The sequence below is a fragment of the Strigops habroptila genome, chromosome 3, assembly GCF_004027225.2.
Source record: "Strigops habroptila isolate Jane chromosome 3, bStrHab1.2.pri, whole genome shotgun sequence".
Taxonomy (NCBI): Eukaryota; Metazoa; Chordata; class Aves; order Psittaciformes; family Psittacidae; genus Strigops; species Strigops habroptila.
Genome location: NC_044279.2, coordinates 35,426,971 through 35,440,617, shown reverse-complemented (window position 1 = coordinate 35,440,617; position 13,647 = coordinate 35,426,971). Strand labels below are relative to the sequence as shown.

General features: G+C 39.2%; 1 protein-coding gene across 2 annotated transcripts; it reads right to left on the bottom strand.

The window, feature by feature from the left end:
• Positions 1-1,009: 1,009 nt before the first annotated feature.
• RXYLT1 (ribitol xylosyltransferase 1) lies at positions 1,010-13,410 on the bottom strand. 2 transcript variants are annotated; one of them, XM_030479702.1, is made up of 7 exons: positions 12,964-13,410; positions 12,292-12,462; positions 11,187-11,289; positions 5,403-5,717; positions 3,115-3,285; positions 1,567-2,006; positions 1,010-1,504 (listed from the first exon to the last, which is right to left on the bottom strand). In XM_030479702.1, exons 1-6 carry the CDS (start codon positions 13,382-13,384, stop codon positions 1,589-1,591), a joined length of 1,599 nt encoding a protein of 532 aa, XP_030335562.1. In that variant the 5' UTR covers positions 13,385-13,410; the 3' UTR covers positions 1,010-1,504; positions 1,567-1,588. The 2 variants fall into 2 exon arrangements, with proteins under 2 accessions (XP_030335562.1, XP_030335561.1); XM_030479701.1 differs by having other exon boundaries at positions 1,010-2,006.
• Between the last annotated feature and the right edge of the window lie 237 nt (positions 13,411-13,647).

Here is a 13,647-nt window from a genome sequence, read left to right as displayed (position 1 = left end):
TCAAGACACGCTTGGTTCTGTGCTGAAGTCCCTCTCCAACAGAGACAGCATGCATGGCTATAAGAGGCCTCAAGTTGATGCTGTGTGCTCTGGAAAGCCGTAATTCACCACCCCAGCTCGAACCAGAGGGCTGACTGCAACAGCAGAGCATGCATTCTCCTCTCAAACACCTGAATTGATTCTTCATCTTCTCAATGACAGTAGATACTATCTGCTCCTGCCTGGGCATGTCGTGCAGGGGATTGACTATCTTTTTCACTATCTTTTTCTTGCAAGCATATGGAATACAAGCTCCAAAAATCCAGGTGTTCTGAAACATACCTTATACTGAGATCTAGAGTAGCCACCGTGAATACCATTGACTGTTAGCAAACTAAAACCTAGTGGGTATACATATTTTTTTGTCATTGTTTGCTGCTCGTTTGGGTTTTTTTGTGTGTGTGGTTTATTCCAGTACTAGATAGTATCATTACGCAAATGGATATTACTTAGCAGTACAGTTCCACTAGCTTTTGAATTCCTGCATGAGAATGAACGCGCATGGCACACTGATACTCAAAACCAGAAAACTGGCTGTTAACACCACTTTTGGTATGTCACTGTTTAACAGTAACACGGCTCACCTGAACACTCTGAAGGTAATACTCATTACACACTCATTTCTGATATACAAGAACAGTAACAGATCCCTTGGGTTACATTTGACAAAACTTGCTGAAACTGCTTGTACATGTAGTATCATAAACATCCAATATTATACTTCTGCCATCTTTTGGGGTTGACAAGTTTCAGCAGATTTTGAGCTATGAGGTAAGCTACAAGCAGATCTACATTTCAAGCCTGGTGTTTGGAATGTGCAGCTGTAACTGCAGGTAATTAATACTCCCCGAGCAGAACTTCAGAAGGGTTATGTCCCAAGACTAAACAGAAACGAAAGAAAGCAATTTTCATATCTGAAGTTAAAGGAGAAATATATTGCTATGAAACATGTCTAAGAAAAAGGTCTCTGTTTTTACCTTGAAATATATATTTTTATTCCACAGTGTTTAATTAGCTTTATGGCCACTTTCTTGGAAATGAAATGTCAATCAAGTAAACAGTTCACATTTTCAAAACAAGCACCTTACCAGGATATATCTTAATGATTGTGCTAAACCTGGCAATTTTGCTATAATCATACTTTTCTTCTTCAGTCTACATAATAAATTACCCTGTACAATACAGCTTTCATTCTTCTTTCCTTTGAGCACAACTGCTGTTCTCATGTTGGATTTTAACAACTTCATGAGCTCAAAAGATAGTCTCTTAAAAAAGAATAAATTATCAGGTCACACAGCAACATGGAAATTGTAAAACTAGTAACAAAATTGTTGACATCCTTACAGACTACCATCCTGCTAAGTCAACAACCTCTCTGGAAACTGTTAACGATGGAGGACCAAATGTAGCTCCTGGCCAAGCTAGTGCAATTCTGTTGACTTCAAAAGGAATGCATCTGCCCTGTGAGATCACTTTTGCATAAAGGCTTCCTCAGAAGGTTAATGGAAATTAAGCTTTCAATCTAGTCTAGATTTTCAAAAGGGACAATTTAACCTTTATCGCTGTGCAAAAATGAATTTTCCAGAGTATTAATGAATTTCTGTCTCATCCATGCTTTAAAGTTTCGATACCATTCTAAAAGCTTTTTTCTCCTTTGAATCTTATCCTGTAAGCTCATTTTTTTTTCTTTCTCTAGAACAGCAGGAAGCTCTTTCCAATTTTTAATAAAGATAAATGGAGCCCCCATGGTCTTTAATAATTGTAATGGAGCACTGTGGTACATTGATGAATTTCCACAATCACCTGGTGTCATTACATCTTCTATAACAGGCAGAGATCCATATGAACAAGCTTCATATATTCTATAGCATTCTGTATTTATTCCCACTGGACACAATGTCACATCACTCTGCAGCAAGGCATCTTGATAGTTTTTGAAACTTTCATTTGTTTCTTGAGGCTGCCACCTAGGAAAGTAAAGTGGTTGAAAATTACTATTTTTCCCCACACGCACTGCAATGAAAAAAGTAAGAGATATGCTTTTATTTCAATTATCTATAAAACTGAAAATGCTGTCAACATAAGAGTTTTACATTGCACACACAATCAACTGGCTTTTACTTTTAGTCTTAACTATACCTAAAGAGTCTTCTAAAAGTTTTTGGAAAATGTCAGTCACTGTAAAAAACAGACTGCAACGCTTTTAAGATATGGTCCTTTCAGGGAATTATTAATACTTAGAAGTATAACAAGCAAATTGAAACACCACTTTAAATCTGCATGACCTGGATGATGCATATGTCAATTTACTTCACATCACAGTTCAGAAACAGACATACAGGGACACACTCAATGGACTTCTTAATGATTTTTTTTTTTTTTTTTGACCTCAAATACTTGAGCTCCATAGAGATTTGCTCTTCAAAAGTTAGGATGTAAAGCAAGCCGTTAAGCTGAATCCATCTGCTTGAAGCACCTCAGAGTACCTTTTATGTCACAGATACAATCCATCTCCGGAGATTCTTCATCAGGGTAGCTGAGGTCTTCCCAATGCTATCAAACATTTTACAGGTGTTGCTTGGCAAAATTAATACATACAATCAGAACCCTGATCCTGTTAGTCAAAAGATCTGTTCTACCTACTTGAAATGAGAGCCATGCTGTACAGATTAAAGCCAGTCTCTTATATGGAACACAACAAAACATAGATGTCTCTTTGTTCTACTAAGACATTAACACACACAAGGTGCAAGATGAATTTTTCTTCTCCCACCATCATCAAATGTATATAAGGAAAAAAAAAAAGAAAGAAATATGGTCTTTGTATGTGGGATACATCAGGGATTTTTCTATATATCTAAAAATATGCTTTATGTAAAATATAGCAACAGAAAGGCTGTCATGTTATGAAGACCTAAACAAAGAGTGTCAGGAATGTTCTCTGTTTTAATTATGACTTACTGTCATAATACATACACAAAAAATGTACCATTTTTTAACGTTCAAGAAAGGATTGGTAATAACGAACCACACAAAAAACTCTGAATATTTTCACAAAGTAAATCAGAGTCTTACTGTTCTCTGGCTGCAATCCAGCAAAGTTTGTCAAGCCCATCCTGATGCAGAACTTCCATTAGCGTTTCCCTAGAAGAGTTCTTATAAACTGTTCCTAAGAAATTACATAGGTAAGATCTTGGATCATGTAGCATTGACCAGCTGGGTTCTACAACTGGGAAATTTCTGTAGCTGTAAAAACAACATATGCATTAGACAAGTGTATGTTTTATGTCAAAAGAAAAAACATTTTACACCATTTCATCTTTACTGCAGCAGATTCTAAGACTAAAACAACCTATTTGTTCCCAATACACATCTATAAACACAGACACACAAGCAAGCCAGTGCAAGTCATGTCCTAAAAGTTTGTCTCTACTCCCTTTGGCCTCTCTTCAGAGACTTTCCAGATTACTTATGTTTTCTTTTGACATCAGAGATATTATGTGTGCATGTTACAAAATGTCCTTGAGAAACATGCTTTTTCAAAAACAGCTGCTCTTGATACAACCTCTAGTTGTGACTGAAATGGCTGGGTTAATGGTAACTATGGAGTTTAAGCGTCAGCTATCTTAATCTCTGGACATACTTAATAACTAAAAATACCACTGGTATCCTCTCAAAGTAAAATCTCACTTTGATCTGGGTGGACTTCATTAATCTAATCTTTAGGCTACTAAATAGCTGTCATACAAGCTATTTAACTTGTCTTATTGGATTCAACAAAACCAATGCAAAGTCTTGGGATCCAATGTAAACTGTATGCCACCATTCCAGACATCTTTTCACCACATCAGACATTTTTATTTTGACTGATTCCTTGAATCGTACTTCACTGATTTTGGTCAGCATGACAGTCAGTAAAACACTGCTGCAGCTGAAGGGCTGGCACTAACTTTTTCATTACATAAAGTTAGTATTTTTTCTGCAACAGCTGAATGTTAAGAAATTTCTGCTCCTTTGCATTCTGAAAGACACATAGATATTCCTTCTATTGTTGTTATTTTTGCTGGATCATTGTTCTACTTCCCTGTTTCTTTTTTATGTAAGGAAAGCCATACTCTGATCCAAATTCTTACTTGTTTCAAAGGTAGTCTCTATTTCATATTGCTTTCTTCATTGCTGTTAATGGTTCTGAAGACATATTCAGTTTCTTTACATTCCCAAATTTTGATGGAAGAGTCCTTTCCACATTCTGCTGAGTGATGAATATTAATTCACTTACTTTCAGAGAACCATTTTTTCTTCAAGCCAAATATTTTTGTAGGGTTCTACATCTCTGTTTTCCCTCTTCATTTGGAAAATCTGGCACATTTGCATACCTTTAACAACAATTTTTACAACAGTTGGTGTGCAAGGGCTGCAAAGCCCCATTCTGATACCTGATTCATCTTTCTCCACCCAGCTTTGCACTGCAGTTTACTGTTGTAACTATTATTACTTTCTGTTATGTCACCTTAATGTTTGCATCTCAAAACTCAACTTCTTGCTCAGGAACTTCCAACGCCATCAATCCTCAGACACCAACAAGAATTCAAACCTAGTCTATTTCAATGACACTGTGTTCAAGCTACATATAAAAACTCCATACAGTTTGCCAACTGGCTCAATACAGGATACTGAATTTAAATTCCACACAAGATACGAATATAACCCTGTATTCTTTTCATCTTATATTACTATAAGTAGCTAAACCACTATTAAGCCTGTTAATATGGAATACAAATGAATCTAACTGAACCAAACCTTTATATACTCCACATAAATAGTTTAAGCAGTAAGCATATCAAAAACGTTTTTGCGAGTAAGCAGTTAAAGCAGCTTATATGTGATACTGAAGTACGGTAATTCCAAATGGGAGCCATAAAATTTCCTTTTGAGAGAAATAAAAAGGGTTAAAAAAAGCACCACCAGTACCATCCCGTTCCTAAACAAGCAGTGGCTGGAATTTAATTACCTAAATATCTTTTAAATCCCCATGTCACTGGTACATATTACATCAGCAGTTATGATAAATCTCAACAACAGATCTACTAAAGAAAAAAATAATCAAACAGAAAACCCAACCAGACACGGGTTCATTTTTTTAAGCTCCCTCAATCCCAGCATTCTTTTCCTGTTATCATTTTTATTGCTCAATGCAATTCCAAAGATTCCAATGCTTGATTTAGAAAATCATTAACAGGCTCACGTTCTGCTGTTTACTTACTGTAATTGCTTTGGGTATCAGCAGTAACATTCAGGAGTATTTCCCATACCTTATGCATAACAATTCTGTTTCAATCATAACTTGTGTCTAGAGCACTTACGTAGCTACTCCTAAAGGCCACTGGAAAATATCTTCTTCATTTACCAAAGCACAGTCATACGTAACGAAGAGTAGATTTACAAATCCTCCGTTTCTTTTCAGATACGGTTGAATCCATTCATTGTTGCACTGCTCACTTCCAAGCAGCACAACCGCTACATGCTGTAGTTTGTGAGTCTGAATTAACGTTTGTGCGTAATGCAACCACTGAGTGGCGTAAGTGATCTTTGCTTTTTCTCTTCCATTCAGAACTAGCACAACATTTTCAGCTTCAACTGAGAAGTAGCCAGGAACTACAGAGGGACCAGTGATGAAGCTGTGAAAACCAAAATACACACAGTAAACACCCTTAAGACAAATTATTTACCTTAATGCTCTAAACATCCTTACTACACAGTCCGTACTCCAGAGATTTTTTTTTTCCTTCTATAAAGTAAATGCAGTATACTGCAAAGTAACTGTGAAGCTGTAACCATTTCTGTTGTTAGTATTTACAGCTTAACACGGGAATAAAGCTGCCTTCATTTTTATTCAGGAAAAAGGAGATTCAGACTTATGAAAATAAGGTATTTTGTCAATAAATCAGAACTACTACCATATTCGAAACTCAACATGTGGGTAAACCAATCAACTGTAAAAAAAAAAAAGGGATATACTTTGATATTCACTGAAAGTCAACCTTCTTTTAATTCCAGTAATAATCAATGAATACTGTATCAGAACAAGAGAGAGGCCCTCCCAAAAATCTGTAACAGTATACTAAACCAAGTATCATCATGAAAGACTGGTCTGGCATACTACTTTTCTACATACTACTACAAATACTTGTAATTTTGGTGCAGTTAAGGTTAGACCACAAAACCACTGTGTCATTGATACTGAGTAGAATCTGTAACATGAGAAGTATCTAAGTAAATGTAAACTTATGTTGCCTGAGTGACCCAGGTCAAACTTTAGGCTCTGATATAAACTAGTAAGCACAAATATTTCAGGTAGAAAATTGCATTTCTAGAGCTTTCACAATGTATTTCGCAGAGGAATTTCAATCATGTAGCAAAATCATTAAATCACTAACAATTTACAAGTGTCTGACAACAGCTATTTACAAACCTAAATTAAACAAACCAGTGTTTGCTTCAGTTCTTGTTCTTCAGTAACTGCTAACTATTTATTGACTGAACTCAAAGGATTAGTGATTACAGCTTTGAAAGAGTAGAAAGGAAAAGAAAAAAATAACAGTAACCCCCCCCTCAAGAGTCAAGTGTTAAGTTTTTCAAGTCTGCTGCATTACTACAGTTTTTCAGCTACCAGCAAAACTTAATTCAGAATGAGCATGAGTTTTAACTTATGAAGCACTGAGACCGACAGGTCAAGTGTGCTTAGTGAGGAAAACAAAATTCACAGCAAAAGCTGTAAAAACTACTCCAATGAGGTTATCTAAAGCAGACTGACCTTAGGCAAGCATATTGTAAACGTGAGTTAAACTGATATGCTGCTGTCTTGATGGAAGTTGCATATTTTGGAACCAAGAGTGCAAAAAGACTCCACTCAGTTTAACAGACATGAGAACAGACAATGAGAAAAGATTTGTAAGAGAGAACACCTTGAGCATCAGAATGCCTAAAACAGTGAATCATGTATGTAGCCAATCCAGTGATCGCCTTGAAAAAGAGACCTGGGGAAAAATGGTTTCATCTATGTTGTGAAACTTATCAACTTTACAGGAATAACCAGATGTACAGGTGGGGAAGCAGTGACCGGTGTGTAGGAAAATATGAACTTTAACAACGTCAAAAAGTTGGGAAAATAGAAAAGTATGGAAATCCCAAACTTCAACAACAAAACCACAAGGCTAAGGTTGTACTATTAACTCCCAGTCAGAACATGATCGAGAAACGTAAGGGAGATTACAGAAGCTACAAAATTAAGGCAGTAGTTCTAAGAGATTTTCACTACCCATATGAAGGTTAGCTCAAGGATGGTATAAGGAAGATTACACTTTTGGACTCAATAAATTACTTGTTTCCTGTCAAGTCCTTGTTGTTCCTTACTAGTCTTAGAACCCATATGAGAAGATGCTATTTCAGACTGGGTCATTCAGACTTAACTCCAAAGGTGTTAGTCAGACAGCCATTCTGCAATAGCAGTATGATTATGCTTAACACTGCAGCAGGAGAGAATGTACCAAATACATCCAGCATAGAGATACTCCATATGAAACAAAGAAATTAAAAATGAGAAAAATCGAGAAAAAAATCCCTCTGCCAGGAGTAGCCCAAGTAAGAAGCAGCTTGCAATGAGCTTGTAGGCTGTTCAAAAACACTATGTAAGGAGCTCAGGCATGCTGTGTGCCTCAATCCAAAAGGAAAAAACCAGACCTCCAGAATGCATATGACTGAATAGAAAAGTTAGGGAAGCTGTCAAAGGGCAAAGGTCAGCACTGAAAACAATGAAAAGCTTGCCCAAACAAGGAGGACATCAAACCTCACAAAACACTGCTCTTGAAATGCAAACAGAAAATTAAGGCTAAAAGCAATTTGAAAAGCATCTTGCAAAAAGATGTTTAGGTTGAAAGTAAAGGTTCTTGAAATACATGAAAACCAAAATATATTAAAAATATACCAAAAAGACAACTACAGAACTGGAGGGACATCAGTTTAAAATGGGATGAGAAAGCCATAGCAGAAAAAAATTCCTGTACCTAACTCATTCTCTTCAGCAAGAAATATAACGTAAAAGACCACAAGTATTACATCAAATGGAGGATTTGGACCTGGATGGCATTCACTTGGGAATTCTTCAGGAATCCAAACATGGAATTGCAGAACTGCTGGCAAAGGTGTGCAGCTGTCATTATAAAGAGACACTATGCCTTAAAAGAAGGGGTCCACCAGCGTCACTCCCATCTACAAAACAACTTCAGGACTCTGGAGCAGACCAGAGTATAAATTCCCTCTTTGGAAGAGTGTAATAAATAGTAAGATCACTGTATCTTAGCAAAAGGTAATTTCACTGATCACATATGTGGACAAACACTGCTGTTTCACTAATCTGAAGGAAATCTATGAATGTGTCAATAACACAGATACAGGGGATCCAGCAGACATAGTGTATTTGGATTTTCAAAAAGCTTCACCAAAGGGTATTAAGGAAACTGAATTGTCACAAGCTATCCTTAGCACAATCCTTTGGCAGGTAAAGAAATCTTTGCTGACCAATATGCTTTCATGCTGGCATGAACCATGATGGTTGCAACTTGTGTAAGGAGGACAGGAGAATCGGACTTAAGAACTGCTGAACTGCTGGAGTTAACAGGGATTTTGGGAAGGCAGCACTGAACGTTTACAAAACAGAGAGGGTGTGACTCTCAGTGGAACAGAAATTTAGGAATGCTCTTACTTAAGGACAAGAGATAAGGAGTTTGGCACTCCCTGCTCTACAACATCCTCCTAGATGACAGGAGGGAAGGATGTGAATTGCTTCAGGCCAAGAAAAGTCCTAAACCCTGCTCTCTTCTTGTATGAATGTGCCAACACGTCACTAGAATCCACAGCTAAGCAGTTCTTTCTCCACTCGTGTTTTTAAATACATGTCCCTGCATTTCATGAAGAAGCTGATACTTTTAGCATTATTTAGGCAACTTCTTTGGTAAAAACTGGAAGCCATCAAAATCTATATAAAACATGTATTCTCCATCATAAATATATACAAAATGGGCTTATTCATGCACCTGTGTCCAAGAGATATTTTGGCATTGTGTCTTTAGATTTGACATTCTTTAAAAACATTCATGAGAGCTGTATGTTTTAACAATCATTACTTACCACAAAAAACTGCACAACAGCACATATTCTCCAAATATGCCACCTCAGCTAGTTCCCTCTAGCCTCATCTAGTAATCAAATGGAGATCATTTACCTCAGCCAGACAATAAAGAAGTCCACAATTCTAGAACATCTTCTAACCAGAGAGCAGCTAAAATCATGTACTAATTATTCCTGACCAAAAAAAAGCTCCAAAAAAAATACTTCCCATTTAAGTAAAAAGTAGAATGTCAACAATTTCATTTCAAAATCCTAATAATTTAAGTAACAGTGATATTTGTATATTTTCTATACTTTACACAAGTTCCTACTAACCTGTCAAATTTTAACTTAGATTGGTACCAAACTTAAACTCTGTATTTTTATAGGATCTAGCATCCAAGTTGAAGTTAAAGACTCTATTATCCCTGGTCCCTCTAAACATAACAAGAAGGTATTTAAATGCTAGTATAGAAGTCTTTCTTTGAGAGAAGCATACCCTAAGGAATCATGCGAGGCTATTTTTCATCTGAAACAGGCACACCAGAGAGAAAATAACCATAATCAGTCAAGTGACAGACTCATTAAGTGCAGCAAATTATTTTCATTTTATAAACATGAGAAGCAAGGACTTGGAAAAAATTCTCATACCCATACCAAGAAGACAATCTATCTGACAGTGTCATTGATTTCTAAAGCATGTAAAATTTTACTTCCGGAAACAAGTCTCTTCCCACCAAGATAACACTACAGGCACTAGTCTCTATTCAAAGAAAGCATTGTACCCTTTCTCTTAAAAAATCCCTTTCAATTCACAATCACGTATTTACTTCAAACATTATCTGCAAATTTCAACTAGAACCCTATCTTCTTGTGTGAGGCATAACCACCTTTCTGAAGCAACACTTAAGCACATCATTTACTCTTTAAAAGAAAGCTTTTTTAACAGGTGTGTCCTGGTGCAAGTGACTAAATGTTGTGGGAGAGCTACTACTGCAGACTCCTAAAAAAAAAAATAAAATCCTTCAGCTTTTACTTTATCTTTACAGAAAGCCTTAAAAATGGTATTAAATATGACCTTAGAGAAAAGTTCTATATTGTTCACTAAATATAAAATGTTTTACGATTAAGACATGCATGATCACAGATCAAAACCCATTTTAAAAACAAGCAGTGCTTCAAGTGTAATCTTTGTAAATCAAGCAGTTAACCAGATGCTCACAGAATGTTTCTTGTTATAAATAGAAACAAATCATGGTTTTGATACAGTCCTATTTATGAATGAATGAGTGAAGTCTCTTTTCCCAGAGCAGAACAGAAACCAAATAACAAGAGACATTTTCTTGCCTCACAACTCCACGCCTCTTTCAGTCAGCTATGAGTTGCAAACCCCAGTTCTTCAACTTTTCCTAGGGCTGTTTTTCCCATCCTCCTGAGGTCTCTTGGCTGCCTTCCCTCTCAGCATCAGTAAGGCCTTCCACATTTTTTCATAGAACAGATGAAACTGCTCCCCAGTTTTCTATTTGTTAATAGTTACGTGTTTGGGCTATAATTTGCTGGTTCTATCAAGTATGTGTTTCCATGAGTAAATGTAACCATTCTTTGTGATAATTTTGAATAAGAAATTGTGTGCATATTCCAGAGTTATCAAAACATGACAAATGTAAAGTATTTACAACTGAGAATGGTTTGGGTTGGAAAGGACCTTAGGATCACCTAGTCCCAACCTCCCTGCCCTGGGCAGGGACACCTTCCACTAGATCAGGTTGCTCAAGGCACCTGTCCAACCTGGCCTTGAACACTGCCAGGGATGGGGCAGCCACAACTTCCTTGGGCAGCCTGTTCCAGTTACTAAAATAACTGCAACTCTTGAGACAGACAAAATAATGCATCTGTGCATCTCACTATGTTGTTTAACCTTCCAATCATTCCATCATTTGTTAAAGGTAACACAACTAAAGCCAACATCACACAACTAGTACCTGAAGTATGTTTTTCCTGCTTTTTGGCTTCCTTCTCTCCACTGTGCAGTCACCTCAGCTGGCTCAAGGTGCCCTCCAAAAATATGTTGCCAAAGGTAAAGACCTACATAAATGAACACAGGATCGAGAATTTGAGTGCACAGATCTTGCCTACTCTATACTCGTAGAAAATAAAATATTTATGGGAAATGAAAAAGCATAACAACATAAGAACGTGGGAAAAAAATGACAAAGCTTCTCATATATTATGTCATATTCCATGTGACTTTGAATTAGTCAAGATGAATTTTTCACACACTGGGGCCTTTAAAAAGATTCTTGGGCTGTCAAAATATCAGCAGATAAAGATATACCATGCTACCACTTCTGTTAGCATCTCTTTGCAGTACACACACCACTTAAGAATGAGAAAATATTAATCAGCACTTTAAGGACATACTTCTCTTAGGCTTTTCTGAAACACATCAAATTTTTGTGAAGGAAAGCATCGCCACATAGTATGCCAATGTGTTCTACAATTATCTGCAAGTAAAGTTCAAGTGAACCTGGAAATTTTACATGTTCAAAAAGAGCTAAATAAGAACAATATGTCTTCAGCAGTAGTTAAAGAGCTTGGGACGATCTTGGCCCCCAGTTTATGTAGAGAGGAAACTCAGTGTCTTCTATAACTGAATAATTTCCAAGGTCAGCAGCAGCAGTAGTACTGCAATACGGAAAACGCCTTATTCCTCAGTGTGTGATGCTTTATTTCACAAAGTTGAAACGTGACAAAAATAAATATTCTGGTTTAGCCAAGTAAGAGGCCTGTTCTTGCCTTGTAAGCATGAAAAAAGTAACTGTGTTTCTCTGCCTTTTGAGTAATTTTCTTTGACAGATATGAAAACCAGCCTTGAACTGGCACGAAGAAACTGGAGTCCAAATACTATTATATATATTCGTATTAATGTAAATTTGAGTTACATCTACAAGTTCCTTAACACTCTTGCTGTATAGCTATCTGTATTATTCAATCATATATGTACATTTCAGGGGAAAAAAAAAAAAAAAGGCAGACAAAAGTGCTGTATCAGAAAGTGGTTAATAGATATTGATTACATCTGCTTACCAATTGCTGCTTTGCCCCAGATCTGTACTCTAAGACTCGTGTGTTCTACGTGAGATCTTGCATTTTTTATCATCTTAAGATTAGCTTCGTATCTCTGCTGAGAGGCAACCAGTTCATTTTTCTCGTCCCCTTCCCATGGATTCCACTCTTCATTTCCCAAGGCAACATGATCTAAGAAACCCAAAAGCATAATTACCATAAAAAGAACAGTCTGACAAGTTTAGCAAACGGACGAATTCTTTTCAGCTCGCGATTTCAAGCAACCCCTAACAAGCCTCCAGCCGCCCCGGGCCGGGCGCTCCCTCTCCGCTTCACAAAGCACTGCGGCAATGGCCGCCACCAGCGCGGGCCCGGCTATGGGGCTCAGCCCCGGCCCGCTCTCCCTCAGGGGTTGCCTCCAGCCCCGCCCGCCGCGGCGCTCCCGAGCAGAGGTTCTGGCAGACGACGCGCTGCCCTCGGCCTGGCCCGTGCTCTCCAGGCGAGGGACACAACGCGGGAAGGCCCCGCCGCTCCCCCACACCCGGGCCGCCAAGGCCTTTCTGGGGCAGGCCGTGGCTGCCAAACCGCGTCGGCCCCGGAGCACACCCACAGCGGCGCCGCCGGTGGTGGCAGCCAGGCCGGGCCGCTCGCCCGCGGCAGGGCGGTTCGGAGCGGCCCCGCCGCCGCTCTCACCTCGCGGGCCGCGGCGATCCCGGTGCGCCGGACGGGGGGCGGCCGGGCGGCGGGGCCGGAGGAAGACAGTGTAGGCCGCGTAGAGTGAGAAGAGGCCGTAAGCCGCTACCAAGGCAGAGCACAGCCGCTTGCGAGCACCCCGCATCCCGCCCGGCGCGGGCGGAGGCCCCGGCGGGGGGCGCGGTGAGGCGGTGGCGGGAGCCGCGCCCTCTGCCGCGGGCGGGAGGAGCCTGCACCTGCGGCCCGCGGCTTCGTCCGCTGCTGGAGAGGTTTTGAGCCTCCCGTAGCACGGCCTGCCTCTGTCCCACAGCCCCCCGGGCACTGCCGTTACAGCCTCAGAGACACGGCGAGCGCGTTGAAGACACGTGTTCCTGTGGCGGCTCAGCGCCCGGAACCGAGAGATGAGTACTTTGAAGTACATCTCCTGTGAAGACACGCTGAGAGTTGGGGCGTATTCAGCCTGGAGAAGAGAAGGCTCCAGGGAGACCTTCTAGCAGCCTTCCTGTACCTTTAACCTCTGTGCAAACAAGGTAGTTTTATCTCCTAGGTGATATTAAGAAGCAGAGGTGTCCTATAGTGTCTAAGAGGGTGAAAAGCCCAACAACAGCAGCTAATGACATTTGGAAGAATCCTGAACCCAAGTGTGGTAAATCAGGAGGCTTAGATTCTTTCTTAGCTGTGAGA